We start from the raw sequence: 25307 nt of genomic DNA, 5'->3' as shown, positions 1-25307 counted from the left end.
ATGGCACTCCTAACACCCCAGGGAGTGAAAAAAGTCTTCCAATTTCAGGTGAAGAGAACACGTGACTTTTCAAAGGAAGTGTGCTCAGATTGATCTAAGAGTGAGGTGTGTCCTCCGAGGGGCCCCTGGACAGTTCTCCTGTCCCAGCACGCCAGTTCTGAGGCCCACCCGCCACGGGTGTGTGCCCGGGGGATGCCAGGCCAAAGTCTTCCCAGCCCTTGGAGCTTGGGGCTATTTTCCGGGCCTGCAGTGACAGTCCCTGATGCAGCAGAGCCCGCGTGGAGGGACAGAGGAGGCACTGTGCCCACCTTCACTCCAAGGAGGGCCCGGGAGGCCCCAGGGGCTGGTCACAGGGGTGCCACCTTCACCAGGAGCCCCAGGGCCCTGTGAGCCCTCTGGGATTGTACACCAACGTGTGGAGGGAGTGTGTGTGTGATTGTGTGTGTGGTAGAGGGTGGGGTCTGTGTCTCTAGGGCAAAGAAGGGGGCAGATTTTGACGGTTTCTCAGAACCATTTCTGAGGCCAGAAGACATGAGCAAGGTGGGCACCTGCGGAGTGAAGAGAATCCAGCCTGCAGGGCTCAGGCCTCTGAGCTGTCCACAGAGGGGTGTCAGGGCTCTGCTGCAGACCTCAGGCAAGAAGACCCCAGGCCAGCTATGTGCACAGGTCAGCCTCTGACCGGCAGCCTCAAGCTGCTGGGGAAGGCCCCTCCCCAGGACCTGTGATTTCACCACCTTCCCTGGATCTTCCAGCCAGCTGTCCCATCAGGTGCCAACCTAGGGATCTAAGAGGGCTGCAGGGGAGGAGAGAGGAGTGACCAGGGGCTGAGACAAGGCTCTGGGCCTTACTCGGGCACCGTCTTCCATCAGTTCCCCCTCCCCTCACCCCAGGGGAGCTCCTATGTTTGGTGGTTGCCCACTTCATGCCACACCTTTTCTTACCCCCTCCTTGAAAGGCACTTGATTCTCCTACATGTGTTGGTGATCTCTAAGAACCTTTCTGGAAGGGCCAGGCGAACTCTCAAGTAAAATGAATCCTAACCTATAGAGGGGAATAAGATGTACCCTGACCAGTCTCTATCGCCTAGCTTCACCAAGCAAGACACATTTCTCTGCTAAAGCATTGCATCTCCAAACCTCTTCTTGGCCAGTCATTTACACTTTAGTATGAATTTCATGATCGGATCGCCATCTCTGGAGCAGTTAGTTGGGAGTCGTCTCAGAGGAATGTCAAATTTTGTTTGAGGGAAGGGGAAGCAAGGATCATAATAATTCAGGACTTGAGGCCTGCTGGAGGTGTAAAAACCTGGAACTGCAGCAGCTAGCATGAGAATGCCCAGAGGAAGGAGCAGTGCTAGAAAGGTGAGGGAAACCTGACCAGAAATGAAAGATGAACTCTGCCCAAGCATACCCCCATTCTGGGTCACTCTTCAGGATGCTGGAGAGCATATGCTGGGCCCCCAGTAGTGTTTTGCCCAGTGACGTTGGCATCTTGATTCCTCAGTCTCATCCTCCACCGCTCGTATATCATGCCCTGCAGAAACCAGAAGGTCGGGAGCACCTACGGAGACTGCTCAACTGGGAAGAGTTTGACGAGCTCAGAGACTCCCGCAGAAGCATCCTGCTGGACACCCTCTACGAAAGTATCATCTTCGCTGTGGGCAAAGGCTTCCCCTGGGTAGAGGTGGCCCAGGTGGTCAAGTTCACAGAAGAGCTGCTCAAGGAAACCAAAGGTACGGGGCATCCAGGGCAGGAGTCAGCGAGGCTTGGGGAGGGCACACAACCCCAGGAGCTCTCCGAGAAGCCTGGAGCCCCTTCCTTTCTTTCCCTGGCATTTAGCCTCCTTGTATGCTCACAAAGAGGGTCCCTGTCCAGATTTTCTGGAAAGTGGAGCAAACAGAATGTCCTTGCTGAGTCTTATCCCTGATCTCCCTGGTGGAAACTCTCGCACCACGCCAAGCTGTTCACAAAGCAACCAAGGGGTGTTTGCTTTTCAGTCAGTCATTTACACTTTAGTATAAACTTCATCATTAGACCCATACCTCTGGGGCAGCTAGTTGAGAGCAGGCTCAGAGGGAAGTCAATTTTTGTTTTAGAAAAGAGAGAAGGAGGGACCATAATTTAGAATTTTTGTTTTGTTTCTGCTTAACATAAATGTGTCACTATTCTGCTTAAAGTCCTTCATTGACTTTTCACTGTACTCCTGAGAGACTGCAAATTGTTCCCAGCATCAGTTTTTGCTCTGCTGAGTGTCTTGAGGGAATCCTCTACAGGCGTCAGCTTGCTGGCAGGGATGGGGGAACCACAGTCAAGTTATGGAGGGAGCATCTCTCCCACCCCTACCCTGTGTTGGGCTTCAGGAGAGGAGGGTAAACATCTCTCCCCGTGATCCATGGCACAAGGGGATGTGGCCACCTCTGTCCACCCCTTAGGCTCTGAGATGCCGATTCATCCATTAAACAAATCCATGGCCACCATCGTAGTCATACTCAGCCAAGAATCATCAGTAGGTGCTAAAACCAGTGGGTGAATGCTTGATGGGAAATGGGCTATTTACTCACTTCCCAAGAACCTCCCCACAACAACCTCACTGATTGCAAAGGGGAAAAGAATGCTTTTACAGTGAGGTAGCCTGGCAGACACCTCCTTAATCAAATGATCCATCCGTAAGAGGACACACAATACTCTGCCGCTTGACGGGATGCAAAAGAATTAGCCAGCCTGCTTCTGTGATGGTTCTAGCAAAGACTCAGAACATGATGTCATAAAAAAAAAACCACTTCCAATTAGGGGCACTGCACAAAGTCCCTCTTCTGTAAGCTTCAAAGCATTAAGGTCTTGAGAACCAAGGAAAGATAGAGGAACTGTTCCAAACTGAAAGACACTGAGGCGACGTGGCCACTAAACACAGCAGGTGGTCCCAGTTTGGGTCCTCTTGCTGTAAAGAATGTTATTGGGGCAGCTGGAGAAACTTGGGTCGGGTCTGGGGATTGGGCAGTAGTGATGTGTTGAGGGTGCACTCCGGATTCTGGCGGTTGTGGTTATGAGTGTGCTCGTGTGAGGAAATGCACACGAAAGGATCCTGGAGGGTGGGGCATTAGGTGGATCACTTATTCTTTAAGTAGTTTGGGAAATTTTTCTTTGTACTATTTTTTTCTAGCTTCATTGAGATACACTTGACACACAATACTGTATAAGTTTAAGGTATGCAACATGACTTGATACATGAATATATTGCGAAATAATTACCACAATAAGTTTAACGAGCATCACCTCACCTACTTACAATTTTTTTTCTTGTGATGAGAACTTTTAAGGCCTTCCCTCTCTTGGCAACTTTCAAATATACAATACGGAATTGTTAATTATAATCACCATGCTGTACATCATATCCCCAGGACTTAATTATCTTATAACTGGAAGTTTTTACCTTGGGCCACCTTCACCCATTTTGCCCACATCCCAACCCATGCTTCTGGCAACCACCTAACTCTTCTCTATTTCCATGAGTTCGGTTTTTTTAGATTCCACATATAAGTGAGATCATACAATAGTTGTCTTTCTCTGACTTTTCTCCCATACCATAATGCCCTCAAAGTTCATCATGTGGTCACAAATGGTAGGATTTCCTTCCTTTATGGCTGAATAATATTCCTGTGTGTGTGTGTGTGTGTGTGTGTGTGTGTGTGTGTGTGTACACACACATATACATATATATATACACACACATATATAGTATATATTCACGTTTTCTTTATCCATTCGTCTGTCAATGAATCCATGGGTTGTTTCCATACCTTGGCTATTGTGAATAATGCTGCAGTGAACGTGGGGGTCAGATATCTCTTCAAGAGTGATTTCATTTCCTTTGAATATATACCCAGAAGTGGGTTTGCTGTATCATGTGGTAGTTCTACTTTTAGTTTTTTAAGGAACCTCCATACTGTTCTCCATAGTGGCTGTATCAATTTACATTCCCACCAACAGTGCACAAGGATGCCCTTTTACCCACATCCTCTCCAGGACTTGTTATCTCTTGTTTTTTTGAGGATACCTATTCTAATAGGTATGAAGTGAGATCTCTTTGTGGTTTTGATTTGCATTCCCTTACGATTAGTGATGTTGAGCACCTTTTCAGGTACCTGCTGGCCATCTGTATGTCTTCTATGGGAAAATGCGTATTCAGATACTTTCCCCATTTTTATTATTTTATTTTTAATATTTTACTATTCGGGTGTTTGCTGCTGAGTTGTATGAGTTCTTGACATATTTTGGATACTAACCCCTTATCGGACATATGGTTCGCAAATATTTCTTCACATTCTGTAGGATGCCTTTTAATTGTGTTGATCATTTCTTTTGCCGTGCAGAAGCTTTAATGTGATGTAGTCCCACCTGTTGATTTTTGCTTTTGTTGCCTTTACTTTTGGTGTCATACCCTCCAAAAAATCATTGTTAAGATCAACGTCAAGGAGATTTCACTGTTTTCTTCTAGGAGTTTTATGGTTTCAGGCTGTACTGTTTTTCTTTAATAGACTTTATTTTTTAGGGCAGTTTTAAGTTCACAGCAAAATAGAGCAGAAAGTATAGAGATTTCTCACAGAAACCCTGTCTCCACACACTTGCAGCCTCCCCCGTCGTCAATATCCCCCTCCACAGAGCGGGTGCATCTGTTACAGTCCGTGAACCTACGCTGATACACGAATATCACGCAAAGTCCATAGTCTGCATTAAGGTTCCTGCTTGGTGTTATGCATTCTAAGGGTTTTGACAAATGTATCATGGTGTGTATCCACCATTAAAATATACAGAATGGTTTCACTACCCTAGAAATTCTCTGTGTTCCACCTCTTCATCCTTCCCTCCCCCTCAATGAGCAGAAAGTAGATCTTTCTACTGTCTCTGTAGTATTGCCTTTCCAGGATGTCATACAGTTGGAATCATACAGTCTGTAGCCTTTTCAGACTGACTTCTTTCACAAGTAATATGCATTTTAGTTTCCTACATGTCTTTGAAAGTCTTGATAGCTACTTTCTTTTAAGGGCTGAATAATATTCCAATGTCTAGATATAAGGGCTGAATAATATTCCACTGTCTAGATATATCACAGTTTATGTATCCATTCATCTACTGAAGGATATCTTGGTTACTTCCAACTTTTGGCACTTATGAATAAAGCTGCAAGAAATATCTGTAAGTTTTTGTGTGGACGTAAGTTTTCAACTCCTTAGGTAAATAGCAAGGAGGGTAATTGCTGGATCATATGGTAAGAGTATGTTTAGTTTTGTAAGAAAGCACCAAACTGTCTTCCCAAGTGGCTGCACCATTTTGCACCCCCACCAGCCATGAATGAGAGTTCCTGTTGCTCTATGGAACTGGCCACGGAACTGGATTCTGGCCATTCCAATAGGCATGTTGTGGTCTCTCATTGTTTTAACTTACGTTTCCCTGGTGACATATGATGTGAAGCATCTTTTCATAAGCTTATTTGCCATCTGTATATCTTCTTCTGTGAGATGTCTGTTAAGATTTTTACCCTTTTTTTCAGTCAGCTTTTTTTCTTATTGTCTAATTTTAAGTGTTCTTTGTATATTTTGCATAAGAGTCCTTCATTAGTTGTGTCTTTTGCAAGTATTTTCTCCCAGTCTGTGGCTTGTCTTCTCATTCTCTTGACACTGTCTTTTGCAGAGTGGAACTTCTTAATTTTCATGAAGTCCAGATTATCAATTCTTCTTTCATGTATCATGCTTTGGGTGTTGTATATGAAAAGTCATTGCCAAACCCAAGGTCATCTAGATTTCCTCCTGTTATCTTCTAGAAGTTTAATAGTTTTGTATTTTACATTTAGATCTGTGATCCGTTTTGAGTTAATGATTATGAAGGGTGTAAGGTCTGTGTCAATTCTTTTGTTGTTGTTTGTTTACATGTGGATGTCCACTTGCTCCAGCACCACTTGTTGAAGATTGTCTTTACGCCACTGTACTGCCTTCACTCCTTTGTCAAAGATCAGTCACCTATATTTGCATGGGTCTATTTCTGGGCTCTATTCTGCTCCATTGGTCTATTTGTCTACTGTTTTGCCAATATCACACTGCCTTATGTACTTTTGGGGAAACTTTTCTATTTTGAAAAATTTTTTTAGTATGAAAGTTTTGTAATCTGTAATTTGAGGTCCTCCACTGGCCTTCTGACCAAGATCGTAAACAGCTGCCAAGCAAACAGGACTCACAATGCCTTGTCCCAGATGCACCCAGAGCTCACCCACCTGTCCTATCAGCAGCACCCGAACGTCCAGTCTCACCACTTTTCGCCACCTCCTCATCCACCACCCTTTCTAACCCACCACCATCTCTTAACCAGTCCACTGCTTTCACATCTTGTATTTCTGCACCCATTCGCCAAACTGCACCATGATTTTTTTCAGACACAAATAAAATCCCATCACTCCTCGGCTTCAAGCCACTCAGTGTTCCTACCACACATATTATGTGCACTTGCATCAGCCTTTTTTTATTTCTTGAGCTGCCCGGGTGCCCTTCCACGTCTCTCCTCCAGGCCAGCGTTCCAACCCAGTGGTCCCAGCCTGAAGGCTTAAGCAAGACATGGCAATGCTCATGGGCTGGTTTCAGGGATCCTTGGGAAATTTCATCCCACCCTAGACACCCCCTGCCCCCTCGGGGCCTTCTTGGCATCCCTCCGGGTCCCGCTCCCCACTGCTCACAGCAACGCCTGGGTACCAGAGTTCAGCCCTGTTGTTTGAGCTCTGCAGTGGCTCGTGGCCAGAACAAACACTGACGAGCAGGAGAAGAATGTCAGCCCCAAGCAGGTGGGAACTCGGACTCTTTCAAGTTTCCATCAGAGCCTTCCACAGGCTGAGCCCTTGAAAAACAGTTGATGATGATGCAAACCCAACTTCATGAGGAGATTAGATTGCACTGGCGCTTTCAGTATTTCTGGCCATCACATACCTTACCAGTGCAGCCTATCTATGCCTGGTAGACTTGGACCTTAGAGTTGCTAGGAGACTTGGTGATTAGGAAACTTAATTCCCTTTCCTGCAGGGACACCCCTCAACCAGCCAGCAAGGTTTTCCCAGCCTTTGCTGGCACTCCAAGCGATGGGGAGCTCCCTCCTTCTGAGGCAGTTCATTCCTTTATACAACCACTCTCATTATTAGGAATTCCTCCTTATATCTAGTTACACCCGTCTTCCGCACCTTCTACGCACACGCCCAAAGTCTGTCCTCTAGAAGCAGGGGGCTGGCCCTGCAGATACTGAATGGGCTTCATATACTCTGACCATTATATCTTCACATGTCGACTGGACATCCCCAAGTGCCTTTTATCCTTTTTTTTTTTTTAAAGAGAAAGAAGGTTTATTCACAGAGAAACACACTCCAGAGACAGAGTGCGGGCCATCTCGGAAGGTGAGAGAAGGCCCAAAGCACATTAGCTTTTGACTGAAGACACTGGGCAACCTCCCTTGCTCAGAATCTTCCCCTGGACTATTTCCTGTCTTTGTCATTCTTAACACTGCATCATTTCCATAGACCCCTCCACCCCACCTCCCCACCCCGTCCCCCCTCTCTTTCTGCCCTTCCCCGGGCATCCTTGTGTTTGTCAATATCATTCTTAAAATATGGCCTCCAGATCCAACACAATACCACCTGCGATCTGATCAATGAAGTGATCCGGGATTTTACCATCACCCTTGTCCTGGTGAGATGCTCCTATTCATATAGCCCATGGGTATATTTTCTTCATCAGCATCAACGTCACAATCATATTGGGCAGGCAGTGCACCATCCCTAGCCATTTTCCCAATCCTGCCCTTGCACATGGCAATGTTGAATGCACATGCAGGACTTTACAATCATCCCCACTGATTCCGTCTTGTCAGTGTTGGCCCGTTGTTGGCTTGTGAGATCTTAGTTCCCCAACCAGGGATTGAACCCGAGCCCTTGGCAGTGAGAGCACAGAATCTTAACCAGCGGGCCACCAGGGAATTCCCCTTCTGGCGTCTTTTAACTCTTGATCCTGGGACATCCAGCTTACAAGATTTTCCCCTTACTTTTAAACCAGCTCCAAATTTGTGAAACATGGCTGGTACAAACATCAAGTAGGAAGAAGCTCTTGGGTGGGCTCCCAGTGCCTGAAATTGGACTTGCTGAAGATAGCATCCATCTGGAGGCTCCAAACCTGGAGAGAAGACTCAAATCCTAGTTCAGTCCCTCGCAGGGCATGAGGTCCTGGGCAGCCACACCACCTCTGAGCCTCTAATTACACATCGAGAGAAGGAGAAAAACAAGAGCGCCCACTTCATAGGACTGAGGTTATGACGATGAAGCCCACAGCACAGCGCTTGGTGCCTGGTCAGCGCTCAGTGAGGACCGGCCTTTAGTTTCAGGAGGGACCACAGGGACAAAGACCCAGAGATGCGACGGGGGGTGATGTGATTCCGAGGTGGCCTGATCGATCAGGTGTGGCTGGCCGGCCATGCTTTATGCAGATCCCGCTTCACATCAGCCTGCAAACGTCCAGGAGTCACCCCAGCCCCTTCTCAAGAGCAGCAGAGATGGTCCCGAGGCCCTTTCTCCTCAGATGTGTCGCAGGGAGCGGGGCAGGACAACGGGCAGGGAGCAGGGGGCCTGGAGGCAAAGCAAACTGCAGACTCGTCCCCGAAGTGGGGCTGCAAGAAAAGAGGCAGATAAGACGGTCCCGGCTCCACCCCCGGCTAACGGACCCGCTGTGAGTGCCGACTCCAGCTGACTCTGGGCTTGGAGGGTGCAGAGTGTGGGTGCAGCAGGGGAGAGCCCCCGAGAACCCGGCCTCCTGAGCTAGGCCCACGCACCTCAGGCCCCGCCACGGTGCCATCAGGATGACGCCTGCTGCTGTAGGAAACGGCCAGACTGGCCCGACGTCGCCCCGCAGAGCCACGCCCACACTGCCTCCCACTCACAAGAGCGTGAACAAGCGCATCACTCCTCAGAGGCGGGGGTGGAATTTCAGCGGGCACCTCCTTTCTCCCCCAGATGCTCCTCCTCACCGTGCATCAGCTCCAGGCCCAGGCTGGGCCAGGCTAAAGGCCGCATAGCCGAGCAATCAGGCACCAAACTCTGCAGTCAGTAGACCTGGATTCAAGTCTGCCTCAAACACATTACTGTGCAACCTTGAGAGCAGTACTTTGCCTCTCTGTGCCTTCCGTTCCTTACCTCTAAAATAGGGCCATAATAGTTCCAACTCATAGGGCGGTTGGAAAAACTAAAGAGACAGGGTCTGCAGAGTATAATAGAGTGGGAAGCATGTAGGAAATGCTCGGCAAAGGTTAGCTCCCACCAGGCGTGGAGGTGAGGCAGGCCGCACAGCAGAGGCTGGTGGTCCAGCACCAGAGGTTGCTGCACGCTGCCCCCCCCCCCCCCGGGGTCTTGTTGTCTGGGCCATTTCTTGTCTCTCCCTCCCCCTGCAGGCAGGACTGCAGATGGGTTCAAGTCATGAGCCTGCAGAATGGAGGTCCAGACTGGCCCCTAATGCAGCTGTCCCGCCCTCAGGCACACTGGTGAGGAGGGCCCAGTGCCCACCAGCATGAGGAGATGGTGTCTCTTCATTCCCCCTGTTAGGGGACCCCGGCCGTCAGGGGCAGGAAGGTCAGATCCCAGAGGAGCTCTGGTCCTTCTCATCTCGTGTCCCGCCTGCCCCTTCCCCCAGGCACATCCCACCCATCACAGGTCGTGGGCCGTGGGATGCAGACAGCCGGGGGTCACACTGGCTGGCCAGCTCACCTTCCAGCTTCTGTTTTGGCTAAAGTCCACAGTGGGCTGTCCCTCTTCTTGGAAGGTAGCTTCTCCAGGGATGAATTTTTTTTGGGGGGGGGCGTTAATCTAGGGCTAGTGATGGTTGAGTTCTGTTTGCATACTAGGTAACAAAGTTGGCAGACAGCCTTTAAGGAGGGTCATGTTTGCACAACAATGATTCAGAGCTCTGCCAGGACGGCCGCCAGCTCGTCTTATCTCCCGGCCCAATCGAGTCTCAGAACCGGGAGGGAAAGCGTGGCCCATTATTCAAAAGCATAAGCTGATTCCGTGCTGGCAAATGGCTCACCAGAACGTTCTGGTCTCAGTCCTTTAGTTGGCACCTCCTCTGCCAGCCTCCGGGAAGCCCCGGGCAGATCCCATCCTGCTGCGTCCTTGGGGCCCAGGGTGAAGTCACCAGTCTGGACACAGAGGGACAGAAGGCTGCCAGCTCCATCCCGGTGGGAGGAAATCACAGGAAGCGGCAGATCTTGCATACCCTGCCTCGGGTCCCGGGGAGGAGAGGAGAGAGATGCTGGGGCATCTGGGGCCCTCGGGGAGCTGCAGGGATTCAGGGCGCCCGGGGAAGCCCCACGATTCTTATCTCCGACGGGCACAGTGCAGCAGGGGAAGGGGGTGGGGAGCAGCCTCCCCCCGGCCCAGCCTTCACTCAAGGCCGGAGGCACCCGAGCCAGCGCAGATGCTCGCCCGGCGCCTGTGACCACCTGCCCAGCATCACTTCAGCCACTTGGCAGCTTCTGCTTCTCGTCCTCGACATCTGGCAGGCACTGGCTTCTCTCTGGTGCTGCACCTGGACACCTGGGCTAGGAAGAACCCCTTTCCTGCTGGCCTGGCCCCCAAATCCTGAGTCTGGGAGGAAGTGGGCCTCAGTGACCGGCCGGTGGAGGCACGAGGCGGCCAGGCGAGTGTCCGGTGAAGTGCGTCACGGCACTGGCATCTGCAGTTCCTACCCACGGCCACTCCTGATTCTCCCGGAAATGTCTTCCAGGCAGCTGTAGGATGGAAGGCAGCTACCCCAGCCGACCCCGACAGCCCGGGGCTGAAGGGAGGCAGTGACTCCCCCAAGCTCCCTGCCAGCGCACTCCCGGCCAGGCCCGGGGCCACCCCGCCAGCCCCCAAGCATCTGCCCACGTTGGCGAGCTTCCAGCCATTCAGGAGCGGCCCCGCAGAGAGCAGGGGCCCTTCTGTCTTCCGGAAAGTCTGCCTGTCCAGCGGCTTTCTCCTGGGCAGCCCGAACCCCACGCCTCTCAGACCAAACCTGGAGGAGGGGCCTTTGGGGGCAACTTTGCTGATGGAGAGTGGACGTTTCCACAGAAGCCGCTGACTGAGATCTTAGAGCATCTCTTGGGGCAAAGGTACAGCTCTCATTCCAGAGATCCCTCCCTGAGCGTATTCGTTTGCTCAGGCTACCATAACCAAGTTCCCCAGACTGAGCGGTTTCAACTACAGAAATGTGTTTTCTCATCGTTCTGGAGGTTGGAAGTCCAAGATTAAGGTGTGAGCAAGGTTGCTTTCTTCCAAGGCCTCTCTCCTTGGCTTGTGGATGGCTGTCTCCTCATTCTGTACGTCACATGGCCTTTCTTCTGTGTGTCTTGTCCTAATCTCTTCTTATAAACGCGTCAGTCATATTGGATTAGGGCCACCCACATGACCTCATTTAACCTTAATCCCCTCTGTAAAGACGCTATCTCCAAGTTCAGTCACATGCTGAGGGGCTGGGGCTTAGGATTTCAGCATATGAATTGGGCGGAGGCGAGGGGGAGTGGGGGGGCCCTGTGTTAACACAGCCCCTGACACCGAGTGGGGTCACAGCCCACCAGGTGAGAATGAGCCCGTCAATCGGCCAGAAATCAAAACCGTGCTGTGGAACCTTCCCCAGCCTTCCCCGAGGGGCTATCCCTGCTGCGTAGGGGGGCACAGAGATCCTGGCATTTCCCTATGTAGCATCTGTAAGCCCCACTGCGACCTTGCATCATGGGCATTATTTTAAAGATGAAGGAACTGAGGCCCAGAGAGTTTAACTAGCTTGCCCCAGGTCAAAGTGGAGTCAGGATTTGAACCCAGGTCTGTCTGACAGCAGAGCACACCCCGTACCCCGCCCTCCCACCTCCAGCCCTGGCCACGCGACCTTCCATCTTGACCTGAGGGATCTGTGCACAGGGCACATAAGACCCTGAGGAGCCCCCAGCCCTGCGGTGAGTGGAACGAGGCTGCTGGCAGGTGGGGGAGCTGAGCACCTGGAAAGCCAGGCGGCACACCTGGGGACTGAGCTCCTAACTTGGTCACCCGGAGCCACTCCCAGCACGAGCCTGGTGTCCTGGCGCCCAGCAGGACGGCTCTGCTGCGGCGGGTGGCGTAGGCCCAGCCCAGAGAGGGAACTGTGCCCGTCGGCTAATGTGTTCTTGCGTGGATGTGCCCGAGTGTGGGTAGATGGTACTGGTGCCCTGGGGACCAGACCTCTGGCCCCTTGGGATGACTCCCTGTCCTCCCTCTAACTTCCCACGTTCTTCCTCGGTCGGCTGGACGTGTTGGTCGGTCTCTGAGTTCCCCAGCAGCAGAGGGGACAAGGGACGGGTAAGAAGTTGCCAAATTTTAGTCTCAGTACAGTGCCCTGTCCCTGAGACGGTGGGATTACGTGGTCATTTTCATCTCGGGGATGATGACGATGAGGATGATGATGAAATCCAAAGTCAGAGGCCCCTCACCAAACTTGAGATGGCCGCAGAGGGCACCCACGATGCCCTAGGTGTGGCTACAGGGGACTGTCAGCTCAGCGGAAATCACCATGGCTTCTTAGAGTCAAAAGGACCCGAGAGGTCACCTGATCCAAGGCCCCTCCCACCACACACACACACATTATTCAGGATTTCTCTCCCCAGCTAAATGCTTCCTCACTCCTCCGCTGATAAAGCTCTTGTTTCTAGAAATTTCTTCCTGCTTCTGAACTGAAATCTGTCTCTTTGCGCCTTCCGCCTGATGGCTCCTGTTCTGACCTCCGAACCCTCCCAAATCAGCTTAATCCTGCTCCACTCACTCAGCCATTCTCCAGCAAGCATTGCCAGAGCACCACGCCAGGGCGTGGAGAAGAGCGGACATCCACTCAGCAGTCCTGACGTACAAGCCCTCCACGTGGATCATCTCATTTAATGTTCACACCAAGCTCTGTTGAGTGGGTACTACTGTCCCCATTTCGTGATGATGCAACTGAGGTTCAGAGAGGTTAGGTAACTTACAAATCATCACACAGTAAAAAACAAAACCAGCATTAACCTTGAGATCATCTGGCCCCAGAGTTTTGGCAGTTCTTGCCAAAGCTCTTTAGCATTAGCCAACTTCTTGAGGAATCGGGGTGAGGGGTGCATTTGCTAAGCAGACAAGGCAGGGGACCACTATGGACAAAGAGAAGAACTTGGGCAAAAGCCCATGACAGTCTTTAAAATACCCGACCCTGTGTTTGCCCTTTGAGTCCCAAGAAAGTGAACAGGGAGGAAATCTCTAAAAGGACAACAAAGTCTTTCTAAATCTTAATGTGTGGGTAGATTTTTCCTTTAATGTGACTATTGGTTTATCTTTAAAACAAACACAAAAAACCTAGTGAATGGGAAAACAGCAGGGTACTTGCTCAAAAAATTAAACATACACTTACCCTATGATCCAGCAATTCCACTTCTGGGCATATACCTGAAAAAAGTGAAAGCGGGGACTGGAACAGATATTTGTACACCCTTGTCCGTGGCAGCATTACTCAAAATAGCCAAACAGTAGAAGCAACCCATCAACAGATGAATGGATAACCAAAACATGGTCTGTACATACAATGGAATATTATTCAGCCTTCAAAAGGAAGGAAATTCTGACACATGCTACAACATGGATAAACCTTGAGGACATTCTGCTGAAGGAGAGAAGCCAGTCACAAAAAGATAAATACTGCGTGATTCCATTTATATGAGGTACCTAGGGTGATCAAATTTGTAGAGACAAAGTAGAACAAGACTTGTCAGGGGCTGGGAGGAGAAGGTAAATGGGGAGTCAGTATTTAGTGGGGAGAGAGTTTCAGTTTTGCAAGATGAAAAAAGTCCTGGAGATGGATGGTGGTGATGGCTGCACAGCAATGCAAATGGACTTAATGCCACTGAGCTGTGCACTTAAAAATGGTTAAAATGGTAAATTTTATGTCATGTATATTTTACCACAATAAAAATAAAATTAAAATTAAAAAGCCCTAGTGGAAGTACTGTAGTTCTGTATATTCCATACTTTCTGTTCACTCCTCAAAAATACTTCAGTAGCTGAGGTATACTCGCCTTGGAGTTGGGGAATGTGGGTTTGAGTCCTGACTTTGCATAGGTCCACTAAGCGTCAGTTTACTCATCTGTTAAATGGCAGCAATTACCTCTATTATAAGTTGATTATGACCAATTAAATAAATTGATGGATAATTAAATGCTTTAAAACTGTAAAGTAGCATGCCAGGGTAGGCTGGTTGTATTATTATTTACTGAGAGCTGAACACTGGGCAACAACTACACGTCCAGAGTTTTTTGGAAAGATCCTCTGGAATTGGGGAATCTGGTCCATTCGAGCAGGTTCCTGCCACCGAGGAGCTCACAGTAGCAGGGAGAGAGAGGAGAGAATGCTCCAGAGTTGCTGGGGAGAGCTATGAACTATTGGGTCACTCAGTAAATGGTCTCACCAGAGGAGTTGCCCCTTCCTCTACCCTCTGAACCCCCTAACTGGGGACAACCAACTCCCAGCCATCCTTTGACCTCAGCAGCCAGTGTGGCCAGGAGAAAAAGCACATCAGCATGCCATGACCCACCCCCAGCAAGGTAGAGAGAGCTTCCAGGTGAGGACCTAGGAGGGAGTGGATTGAGGAAAACCAAGCTCTAGGAACGCATTGCCCTAGGAGCATGCGGGCTCCTCTGGAAAGCCAGATATATCCCAGAATACCTCACAGTCCCCGGGGAGCTGGACGCCACGCCTAGAATCTTCACGATGACGGTGATGACAACCACGTGATGTACCGAGTGCCCCTGTGTACCTGGCGCTTCGGAAAGCTCTGTCACACATGCCCACATCTAACCCTACGAGGTAGATGCTTTTATTGCCTCCATTTCACAGATGAGAACACTGATGCCCAGAGAGGCAAAATAACTCACGCAAGTGGTTAAGAAGCAGAAGCAAGCTGCGAGCCCACAGCTGTCTGAATCCCCAGGCTGTGCTCTTAAAACCACACCAAGCTCTAAGGGACGGCCCCAGCGTCAAGGCCATCTTCGGGCCAGGGGCTGCCCTGGGCTCAGTGGGGGCCTCCCCGTGACTGTGAATGGTGCCTGAAAACAGAGCCCGTGGCTGGCAAGGTGCAGTGCGACCGGATCCTTGGTGCTGTGGTCAGACGGCTGATCAGTGAGCAGCCACCAGCATCCAGGCGAGACCCCCCACCAGCACAAAGGTGACAACTCGCTGAAGGCTCAGATGAGGGTTAGCATGTTTTAGAAATAAAATATTTGCTAATTAAGGTATGCACATTGTTTTTTAGACATAGGGCTATTGCACACGTAAGAGACTACAGTATAGTGTAAATATAACTTTCATACGCACTGGGAAACCAAAAAATTCGGGTGACTCGCTTTATTGCAATATTCGCTTCATTGCAGTGGTCTGCAACTGAACCCGAAATATCTCCAAGGTCTGTCTGTATTTGCCTCAACTAAATCTAAGAAACATTGCATAGGCTCAACCCTTTTTGGCCGTTTGCCGAGCCTATTAGCATATTTTGCTGAGCTCATTAGCATATTAAGGACATCTGTTTAATTTCCCTGGATCCAACATGTGTTCAAGAACATGCATTTTTACGTAACACCTGTTGCAAAACAACCTTCGGAAAACTGTCACCGGGAGGGGTGGGGGGCCCTTCCAGTGTCCGTCTCCAGAGTCTACAAAGCAAGCCCAAGCCTCTTGGCTCAGGATGCTGAAAGGGGCCTTGCCCGCTCAGGCTGGGCTTGGAATCCTGGCTCTGCCGCTCACCAGCTGTGTGCCCTGCAGCAAATCCCTTGGCCTCTTGGAGCCTCAGTTTCTCTCACAGGTAAAGCAGGGTTGGTGGCTACATCTTCTCACCTTGCTGGGAGGAGTTGGGCGGAGCCTGAGATGACCCAGGGCGTGCGGGCCACAGAGGGAGCTCCCTGAACAAGAGTCCTCTCCCCCCCAAAGAAAACACACCCTTTCTGCTGAGCTGGCACCGGCGCCGAAGGGCGGATGAGTTTGGCAGAACCTTTTCAAGAGCAGAAAGGGGGGCAGGGAGCATTATTCAGGACCCCGGATGGGGGTGAAGTGGAGGGTGAAGTGGTGGGCTTTCCTTTCCCACCATCCCGGGCTGCCCTGATAGGTGCTCGGGGATTGGGAAGGGTAAGCCGGGCCAGAGTGCAGCCTCACTGGGCTCCTCCCCTCACAACCAAGGCAGGGGCAAACAAACTGGTTTGTCACGGGGCACCAGTGGCAGCTGGATCCTCCCCCTCACCCACCCCGAAGGAACAGCCCCTCATCTCCTTTCCCAACCCCCCAGGATGCGCCCCTGTGCTCGCCCTCGCCCAGCCCCAGACCCAGCCCGTGAGGGATGGGAGGGAGGGAGCCCAGAGCGCCCGGTCCAGGCCCAGTGCCTTTTTGCCCTGATTCTGGAGCAACTGGGCTATTCCACCCACGCTCTGGCCCCGCGCTCTCCTCCTCCCCTCCGCTGTGCTCGGTGCAGGTGCTGGCCTCCAGGCCCTTGGGGACCGTCTTCAGGAAGTTCCTAGCAGCCAATGCAAATGAAGGCCACTCCCTGTAATTGAAGAGCAACTTGCAAGGACAGATCTGTCCTCCCGAAGCCAGAGGCTTCTCCCTGAGACTTAATCCTTGGCTTTCTGAGTCATCAGGGGCTTCACCCGTGACAAATAGAGGGTGGTCTGGGGGCCAAGTGTGTCTCGCGAGCCAGCTTGGGACAATTTTTGCTGAAAACCAGAACTGGTCCAAAGAGTGTCTTGGGGCTGAAAGTTAGAATTCAGCCCAGGGGTCCTTCCCTGTTGACCCGGGACAAGGCCCACACTTGTGTTCTAAGGCTGAGGCCATGGCCAAGCCCGTAGGAGGGCATCTGCCAGGATGACAGGCAGCTGGGATACCTGTGGGTGTTAGCGCGACGGGGCTCGCGCACTTCTTGATTCAAACCTGGACTCCGTGCCTGGCTGCCAGGGCCGAGTGGAGAAGACCAGGGCTGGCCTAGCCGAACGAGGCAGCCGGGGCTGCCCATATCTGGAGGGCGCAGGTGACCCCAGCCCCACATGCTGCCTGGCCAGGTGGGAAGAGGAGCAGGGTGCCTTCCCGCAAATTCAGTTCCTCAGAGCCCAGAGAAGTTTCCATGATTCACCTCACCAAGTTCACACAAAGATGCCTCCATACAGGCCTCAAGTCCAGCTTTGATTATCAGAAACCGATGACCTCACACTGCTGCCTGCCCTCTGGGACACCTTCACTGGCCGTCCCCACCGTCCTCCACATACTATCCCGCGGAAATACCTGCCTGACATCTCGCTTCTCAGCTTAATGCCTCTGAGTGGTCTGCAGCTCTGAGCTGAGATTCTTAACCTTTCCTTTAGGAATTTGATGATTCTCTCTAATGTGCACTCTCCCCAGAAAAAATGTGCATGCAAAATTCTAGATGCAATTCCGGGGTCCCAGTCAGTCCTGAAGCCCTTCCTTGGATGTCCTTGTGTTTCGTGAATTCCGGTTCAAGAGCCCAGCTTCTGTGATGAAGTCCAGCTCTCTCATGCGACCTACACAGCTTGCCCTCTGCAGACTGAAGACCTCAAGCCGTCTGTCCCCCAGGCCAGTCCCCCAGACTTCAGCCTTACCTCCCAGAAACTCGGAACCAGGTGTGGCTTCCTGCCCCTGCCCTTCTGCTTCTACGAGTTCCACTTTTTCAGATTCCACATACAAGCAGAATCACACAGTATTTATCTTTCTGTGTCTTGCTTATTTCAATCAGCATAATCTCCTTCAGGTCCATCCATGTTGTTGCCAATGACAGGATTTCCTTCTTTTTTTAAGGCTGCATAGTATTCCATTGTGTGTGTGTGTGTGTGTGTGTGTGTGTGTGTGTGTGTGTGTGTGTGTATCATAGTTTCTCTAACCATTCATTCGTCTACAGACATGGCAGACACTTAGGCTGTTTCCATATCTTGGTTCTTGTAAATAATGCCATGAACATGGGGGTGCAGATATGTCTTCAAGATCCTGATTTCATTTCTTTGGGTATATACTTAGAAGTGGGATTGCTGGATCCTTTTGAGAAGCCATTTTAGATGTTTTTCCCTAACTGCCCACTGCTATCAAATTTTAATATCCTAGGTATTCTGTATGTCTGATTATATACTATATGTATATCTGCTTTATACATATAAAGTTTACTCTTTGTATTCGATGCAAGGTTAAAGATGACTAAATAACATTTTAAAGTTAGATTAAAAACTGAAAAGCTGTCAACGTTGAACTTAACTATACTTTCTGAGTAAATATTAATGTGACTTATTTACGTACGTAAATTGTCAAATTACATATGCAAAGAAGAATTTATACAAATATATAATGATGAGAGCAATGCAATCAAATCTTAAAATGTCATTCAAAACTGTTATTTTTCTGGCAAAACAATGGACAAAATTAATTTCTTTAAAACTATTTTCAGTAAATTTAACTTTCAACTTTTGCTTAATACAGCAAGGTAACCAGTTGATAAGGGTGTGGTGTGGGGTGGAGTGGTCTGGGAGGCCCCTGTGAGAACCAGTGGGACCCACCGAATGCTCTCTAGCCTGCCAACCTCCCAACCTCCAGCCTTTCATTTCCTTCAATGGGCCATGCTTTATCCAACCACAGGGCCTTTGCACAGGCTATTTTCCCTGCCTGCTTTCATTCTTTTCCACCTCTCTTTGCCCAGTAACTCCTCTGACACTCCCCATCTCAGCTCCTTCACCACTTCCTCAGGGAACTGCTCCCCGATTTCCCTGAGAAAGTCACTTCTTTCTACTGTGCACCTGCCCAGCCCTATGTAGCCCTGAGCAGGGTTATACTACCTGTGTGTTTCCCCTCAGCCTTTCACCACCTTCCTGGACCATAAATGAGTTCTTGACACATGGAAGGAAGGCCCTTAATGAATATTTGTTGAAGGGATAAATGAACAGCTCCTTCACCACACTTCACATGTCAGAATTTGTTCATTTACTCACTGGATACCTATCGGCCCCTACTGAGCACAGAACCCTGAGCTGGGGGCTGAGAACAAAGAGGGGATGTCATCTGTTCAACAGTCTCCTCTTCCACAGACTGGAAGGTCTCTGAGGACAGGGGTCACGACAGAGGTAAATGTCCCACGCTTATCATATTCTCTTGGTGTCCCCCGCCCCTGCTCCCCAAGGGTCCCCAGGAAGAGCCTGGGAGTCGGGCAGGCCTCTATCCCCCTCCACATCTGGCCATCAGTCCTGCCACTCAAATCTGCCCCTTCTGCCCACACCTGCTGGCCTGGCACTCCAGTCCGGACTGGGCCGCAGTCTGCCCACAGGCCACCACGTAACCGGAGTCTCCCTGGGCAAGCCCTGCGCTGCCTGCAGTACAAAGCCCTGGCTTCTGAACACAGCACTCAAGGCCCTCCCGTGTGCTTTCCTCCCACCTCTCCACTCAATCCTTGCTGTTTTCTGCCTCTACATTTAGGTGCCAACAACGACAAACTCGGTCTTGTTCCCCACCCATGCCATGTGGTTGCTTGCCCCTCTGATCTCGCTCGTGCTGTACCCATGCCATGCCTCCCCCACCGTCTTTGCTGGCTCAGTCCTACTCAGCCTCTGCGATGTCGCTCATGCCTCATCTTCTCCAGGAGACCCCCATCCTCGACTGAGCACTCCTCGTCACCTGATTCTTTTCCTCTTTACACGTATATTAACATTTGCTTGTGCATCTCTCCTGAGAGAACTTTGAGGGCAAGAGTTGCGTCTGATAAGACACATGATAATATTGCTAGAACCTAGCATAGTGCCTAGTAATTAATAGGCCCTCAGTAACAGTTTGACAAATTAATTGTTGATGGATGGAGAGATGGATGAATGGATGATGAGTGACTGGATGGTTGGATGGATGGATTGATGGATGGATGGAAAGATGGATGGATGGAAAGATGGATGGGTAGATGGATAATGGATGGATGGGTGGATAGATGAATGGGTGGATGATGGATGGATGGATGGATGATTGGGTGGATAGATGGTAATGGATGGATGGATGGATGATAGATGGATGGATGGATGGATGATTGGGTGGATAGATGGTAATGGATGGATGGATGGATGATAGATGGATGGATGGATGATGGGTGGATAGATGGTAATGGATGGATGGATGGATAGAGAGATGGTTGGGTGGGAATGTGTGTGAGTGTGGATGGGTGGATAGAGAGTTGGATGGATGAATGAACAGACCAATGGAGAGATGAAAAGATAGAAGGAAAGAAGTGGCCGGGAGAGACTTTTCTCACAGCACAGAAACAAATGCCTCTTTTCCTATAGCATTCGTTGATTACTGCCTTGTAGTGGGTTCTGTGCAAGGCACTTGGACATGTCATCCCATTTGGTCCCCCTAACAATCCTATAAAGTAAACATGAGTATCCCCCCATTTTACATGTGAGGGAATGGAGGCCCAAGAGTCACAGCTGGGAAGGGACAGAGCTGTGTCAGCCGTCCGGGCCCAGCGCCCTCCCCTCCACCACCCTGAGGCAGAGCACCGTCTCGGGCCTCGAAGCCTGCTGATTTGCCTTGAAAGGAAGGGGAAAGCACAGCCACTAACCTTTAGTTCTGCACGGTGGAGAGACCTCCCTCCTTCCCTCCCCCAGGAACTGAAGCCTAAATGCCAGTGACACTTCCCAGCGCTTGCTAACAAGCTCAAGGCGGAGCAGCGCTCCATGTACTAATATTTCTCTAAGACCCTGATACCTCTCCCTCTCAGGGACTCAGGGGAGGAGTTAAGGGTAAACAGGCCCAGGCAGAGCCAAGAGTGAGGACAGAGTGAACACAGAATTGGCGGCGGGTGAGGAGGGTTTGAGAAACAAATGGTGTGGGCCAGGCGGACACAGCCCCTCCTGAAGGCGCAGGGGGCACCCTGGCTGGGGCGGGGAGGCTCCACCAGGGCCCCGTGGGGGGCTCCCCCGGGGGGGGGGATGAGGACGGGGATCTGCGGGCGGGCTGGCCTCCACCCCGGGAGGAAAGCCAGGCTCCCCGCGTGCAACGCCTGGGCTCTGCCTTCAGTAGACGGGGTTGTGGACTCCCCGAAAGCCTGTGCCCAAGCTCCTGATCTGAAGAGCTGACACTGAGTCAGGGGGCGGGAGGGACTTGGCCGAGTTCCCAGGGCGCCCCGGGGATGGCATCGGTGTGAGGACTCAGGTCTCCTCGCGCTGCGGCCAGGGCCGTTCTCTGTCCCTTGTCCTGCCCTCTCCCTGCCGGAGGTCCGTTCACAGGACACGCACCTCATTTAGCCGCGACCCTTTAACGAACCATCCCTGTCTTAAGACGCAATCACATGCTGGAGAGAGTCCTGCCCCAGCTCCAACCAACACCCCTACCCGGGCTTCCGACGGGCTTGTGAGGAAGAGGCGTGAAAGGGAGGACCTGGGAGAAGGGCGGTTTACCCTCCAAGGAGTGTTGCCCAGTGCTACCCTCAGAGCTGATTGATCTTGCGCGGTCTAAAACAACACTTGCCTAACTCTGTGACCCAAGTCGCCAAGACAATGTCTCTCATGCTCCACTCGATTCAGAATCCTTTTTTATACCCTCCATCTCCTCTCCCAAAGGGTCTGAAGTGGAAACAACATAAAGCACAGCTGAAATAAGTCTTTAAAACAAGAGTTATGTGTCAAAATATAGGTAAGGCATGAGATAACCGTATCAGAGAAAATGGGATAAATGTAAGCTACTGCATAAAATTGCCTCTGAGCACCCGAGAAGCCCAGGTAAAGGGGAAACATGATGCGCTCCATGGCTTTCAAGACCTCCTAAAGGGTGACATAGAATAGCGGTAGGACGTGGACGCTGGGGTCCAAGGCCGTATCAATCAGCCGTCAGTGCAGCTTCAGCCCACTCACACTCTATGATGCCCTGGCCCCTCTGCGCCCACAGGCTGCTCCATCACTGAGGCTGTGACGATCCTGGGGAACAAGCTCAAGAGATTACCGGGGGCAGTTGAACACCAACCCACCTGCTGGCCCAGTGCGACTACTTCCACAACACGTTCATGCCGCCATTACACTCTACCAGTACGTCCTGGGCCAGGACCAGGACGTCAACCTGACCGTCACTCACCTGGAGGTGTGCGTGCCGCCCCAGCCCCTCCCGCTGGCTGCGGGCAAGGACCAGGCCATCTGGAAGCACCAGCAGCAGGTGGTGGGGCTCAGCGCAGCCGAGGTGCAGACGCGGGCCTACGTGCTGCAGCTGAAGGAGGCCCTGCAACTACAGCAGCGGCATCTGTTGCAGGAGATGCTCCCGGAGCTGCCCGGGTGGCAGCGCCAGGCCCTGAAGAGAGAGGTGAGGTGGGGTCCTCGGGGCGGGAGGAGGCTCGCCCTGCCCCCCCCAGCGTCCCTTCCCACCAAGAGTACGTCCGGGCTGGACCTGAGGTCCGCAAGAGGTCCCACACACCCAGGAGGGGGCAGAAAGGGGACAGGCTTTGCGTGCACGTTTCATGAAACATCCCTGAGATGTATAATTCATGGCCCCATTTTAGTGATGAGACCACTGAGGCTCGGAGACTTTAATCGCCTGGCCCAAGGTCCCCGAGCTAGCCTGTGGTAGAGTTTACATTTGGACTGAGGTCTGGCTGACCCCAAGTCCAAGTCCTTTCCACTGCAGATTCTGCCAAAAGAGCCCCCAGGCTGCGAACCACCATCGATTTCCTCAGTGCCCTTCGTCTGCTGCAGCGCCAGCATCCATGGGTGACGCCTGGGCCAGGCGGGGGGGATGAAGGAAGGGCCATAGGGGACAGACAGCTCAGGGCGGTGATGTGATGAGGCGGGGGAGGGGTGGAGCCAGCGGCCCAGGGGTGTGTGTGGAGCTAGGGAACTGGCTGCCCTCTTGGCAGGTCTTAAGGACCACTGGGGCTCCAGGAGCCAGAGTCCCTGACGACCAGCTCTTCAATAAATGGCGACGAGCTTGGTCCCAGGGCAGCCAACTCCTTGAGGGCCTGGCCGAGTCTAAATTCATTTTTTAACTATATGTAGGCACTGATAACATCACTGTTGCTTGTTTTTGAACACAGAGACAAGTATGTGCGTGTGTGTATATATGTGTGCGTGTGTTGGGGAGGTTTGAGCTGGGGTGGGGACGGGGAGTCTCAGGGACTCTGCGTTCCAAAAGCGTTCTGGTTCTGAACTGTCAGCCAAAGAGTGGGTGGCTTTGGGAAGCGTTCCTTTAAAGATGCATAAAACACTGGGGAAATCTCTAAACAACCATGAATACAATGGAACGAATGATACTCTTCTAAGTTTAAGTCTTCCCGGTAAATAGCGCATCGGCTGCCCTTCGTGCAGTGAGCGGGGACCCGACAGAACACAAGCAACGGCTTGTCTCCACCTCCTTCCAGGGACCTTCCAAGATACGTGGGCGTGGGCGAGGCCGCGGGTGGAAGGGCCCGCCTCCCCTCCTGCCCCTGCGCCCCAGCCCCCCTGCAGGCCTCCATTGCATGGCTGCTGGTACCTGCCAGGTGGAGCTTGTAGGCCAGGGTCCCCTCCGCTCTGTGCCCCTGAGCTGGGGACACTCAGCACCGCAGGATAAACATAGTGCATCTTCTTGGAGCGCAATAGTCCCCGACGCCCTAGGGGAAGAACACTATTTTTCTAGGGCAAATGTGAGATTTTGCGTGGGATTCTAACTTAAAATATGAGATCTCAAAACAATGACTTGTAGGTAACCAGATACTCAAGGTATGTCCCCTGACACTCCCAGGACAAGCGTGACCTCTCCGCCACTGATTGGTTGCTTGGGCAGGGAACTTGGAGAAACACAGTTACACGGTCCCTGTCGCCAGGATTTTATGATGCCATGATCCTGATTGCGATGACAGACAGGGTCTCCTGTTTAACCTGGCGCGTGGTGGCTGAGTTTTCATTCTTCCCCAGTCTGGCTAGTTGGGGGACACACCCACTCTCTGAGCAATTTCCCCTGACCCCTCCGATGAAGCCTGCAGCTGGAGCTTTGAGATGTGAGAATGAGATGAGGGCAGAAGAGGAAGGAAGGGTGCTGGCATCCACATGGAGCTTAACCAGGGACTTCCCTGGCGGTCCAGTAGTTATGACTCTGAGCTTCCACTGCAGGGGGTGCCGTTTGGATCCCCGGTCGGGGACCTAAGATCCCGCATGCCATGCTGCAGGGTCCAAAGAAAATAAAAACTGGAACTTAACCAGAAAGTAGGGGATATGGGGCTGGCCTCCGAGCCCAGAACAGTGTGAACAGTAAATGACACACTCCAATGGGGTGATTGCCACAGTACGCCTGAAGGAAAGAGGGAAGAAGCAAAAAGAGAGCTGTAGGAGAGGGCCACAGGGAGGGAACTGCAGCTGCAGGTAGAGGACCATGGCCACGTCCAACCCCAGCTGGCTGGCAGGAAGATGAGAGACTTCATCCTCTCCCCACCCTCAGATCTCCTGCCAGGGTCTCCCATTGGCTGAACTCAGCCAGCAGCCACAGGTCAAGGAGAGCTGGTTGATGCAGACCTTAAAAGTCAGCCTCCCAGGGCACAGAGTGGGGTGGAGACAGATGGAGAGTGGGTCTGGGGGGAATGGAAGGTCCCAGCACACTGAGAAAGGAGGCGGCTGTGTTGAGATGTGGCTACTGCGGTGGGACTCTGTCTGCAGACAGCCTGAGCCTTCCCCAGGCCCTGTTCACCAGCCACATTCCTTTTCTTTCAGGAGCTAGAAAATCTCATCAACGAGGCCATTCATATCCACATTGAATGCCTGAAGGAGCTGCTGCAGTATGAGATACAGATAACCTTTGATATTTTGGACCTGAAACTACAGAAGAAGACTCTAAACCTCAGTGCTCCCACCCCTTCCCCGCTCCCCATCACGGGCCAGTCAGGCCAAGATGAAGCTCTTAAGTTGTACAAAGCAAACAAAGGAAGGAAAGCCAAAGCAAAGAAGAAGTAGAAGGCCCCGGGGACCGCGGTCTGAAGACTCTGATTGAGGAAGAGCCACTGACAGATAGAAAAGGATTATGTGATGTGCTCAGCGCCCAATAGATCAGAGGTTTCTAGCAATTAAAAGAAGCAAAACAACACTCATCATATTTTCTCTGTCTTCTCGCTGGAAACCATCTTATACCACCTGAAAGTCCAACCCAAATGGATTTCCCTTGCGTGGAGGAGAGGGCTGTCCTGTAAGCCCAGGCAAACATCACTGACTAAGCCTGAGCTCAGACACGGACGACAGAACAGCCCCCAG

General features: G+C 51.4%; 1 protein-coding gene across 1 annotated transcript; it reads left to right on the top strand.

The window, feature by feature from the left end:
- C6H8orf74 (chromosome 6 C8orf74 homolog) lies at window positions 1-25013 on the top strand. Its single transcript, XM_036855587.1, is given in 7 exon segments — window positions 1-48; window positions 1540-1732; window positions 21994-22037; window positions 22039-22065; window positions 22067-22109; window positions 22112-22398; window positions 24774-25013. Coding segments are annotated over 7 exon segments (882 nt in total).
- Window positions 25014-25307: the final 294 nt, after the last annotated feature.

This window comes from Balaenoptera musculus, chromosome 6 (genome assembly GCF_009873245.2).
Source record: "Balaenoptera musculus isolate JJ_BM4_2016_0621 chromosome 6, mBalMus1.pri.v3, whole genome shotgun sequence".
Taxonomy (NCBI): Eukaryota; Metazoa; Chordata; class Mammalia; order Artiodactyla; family Balaenopteridae; genus Balaenoptera; species Balaenoptera musculus.
Note: the sequence above shows the minus strand (reverse complement) of the source record. Positions and strands in the feature narration are given on the sequence as shown.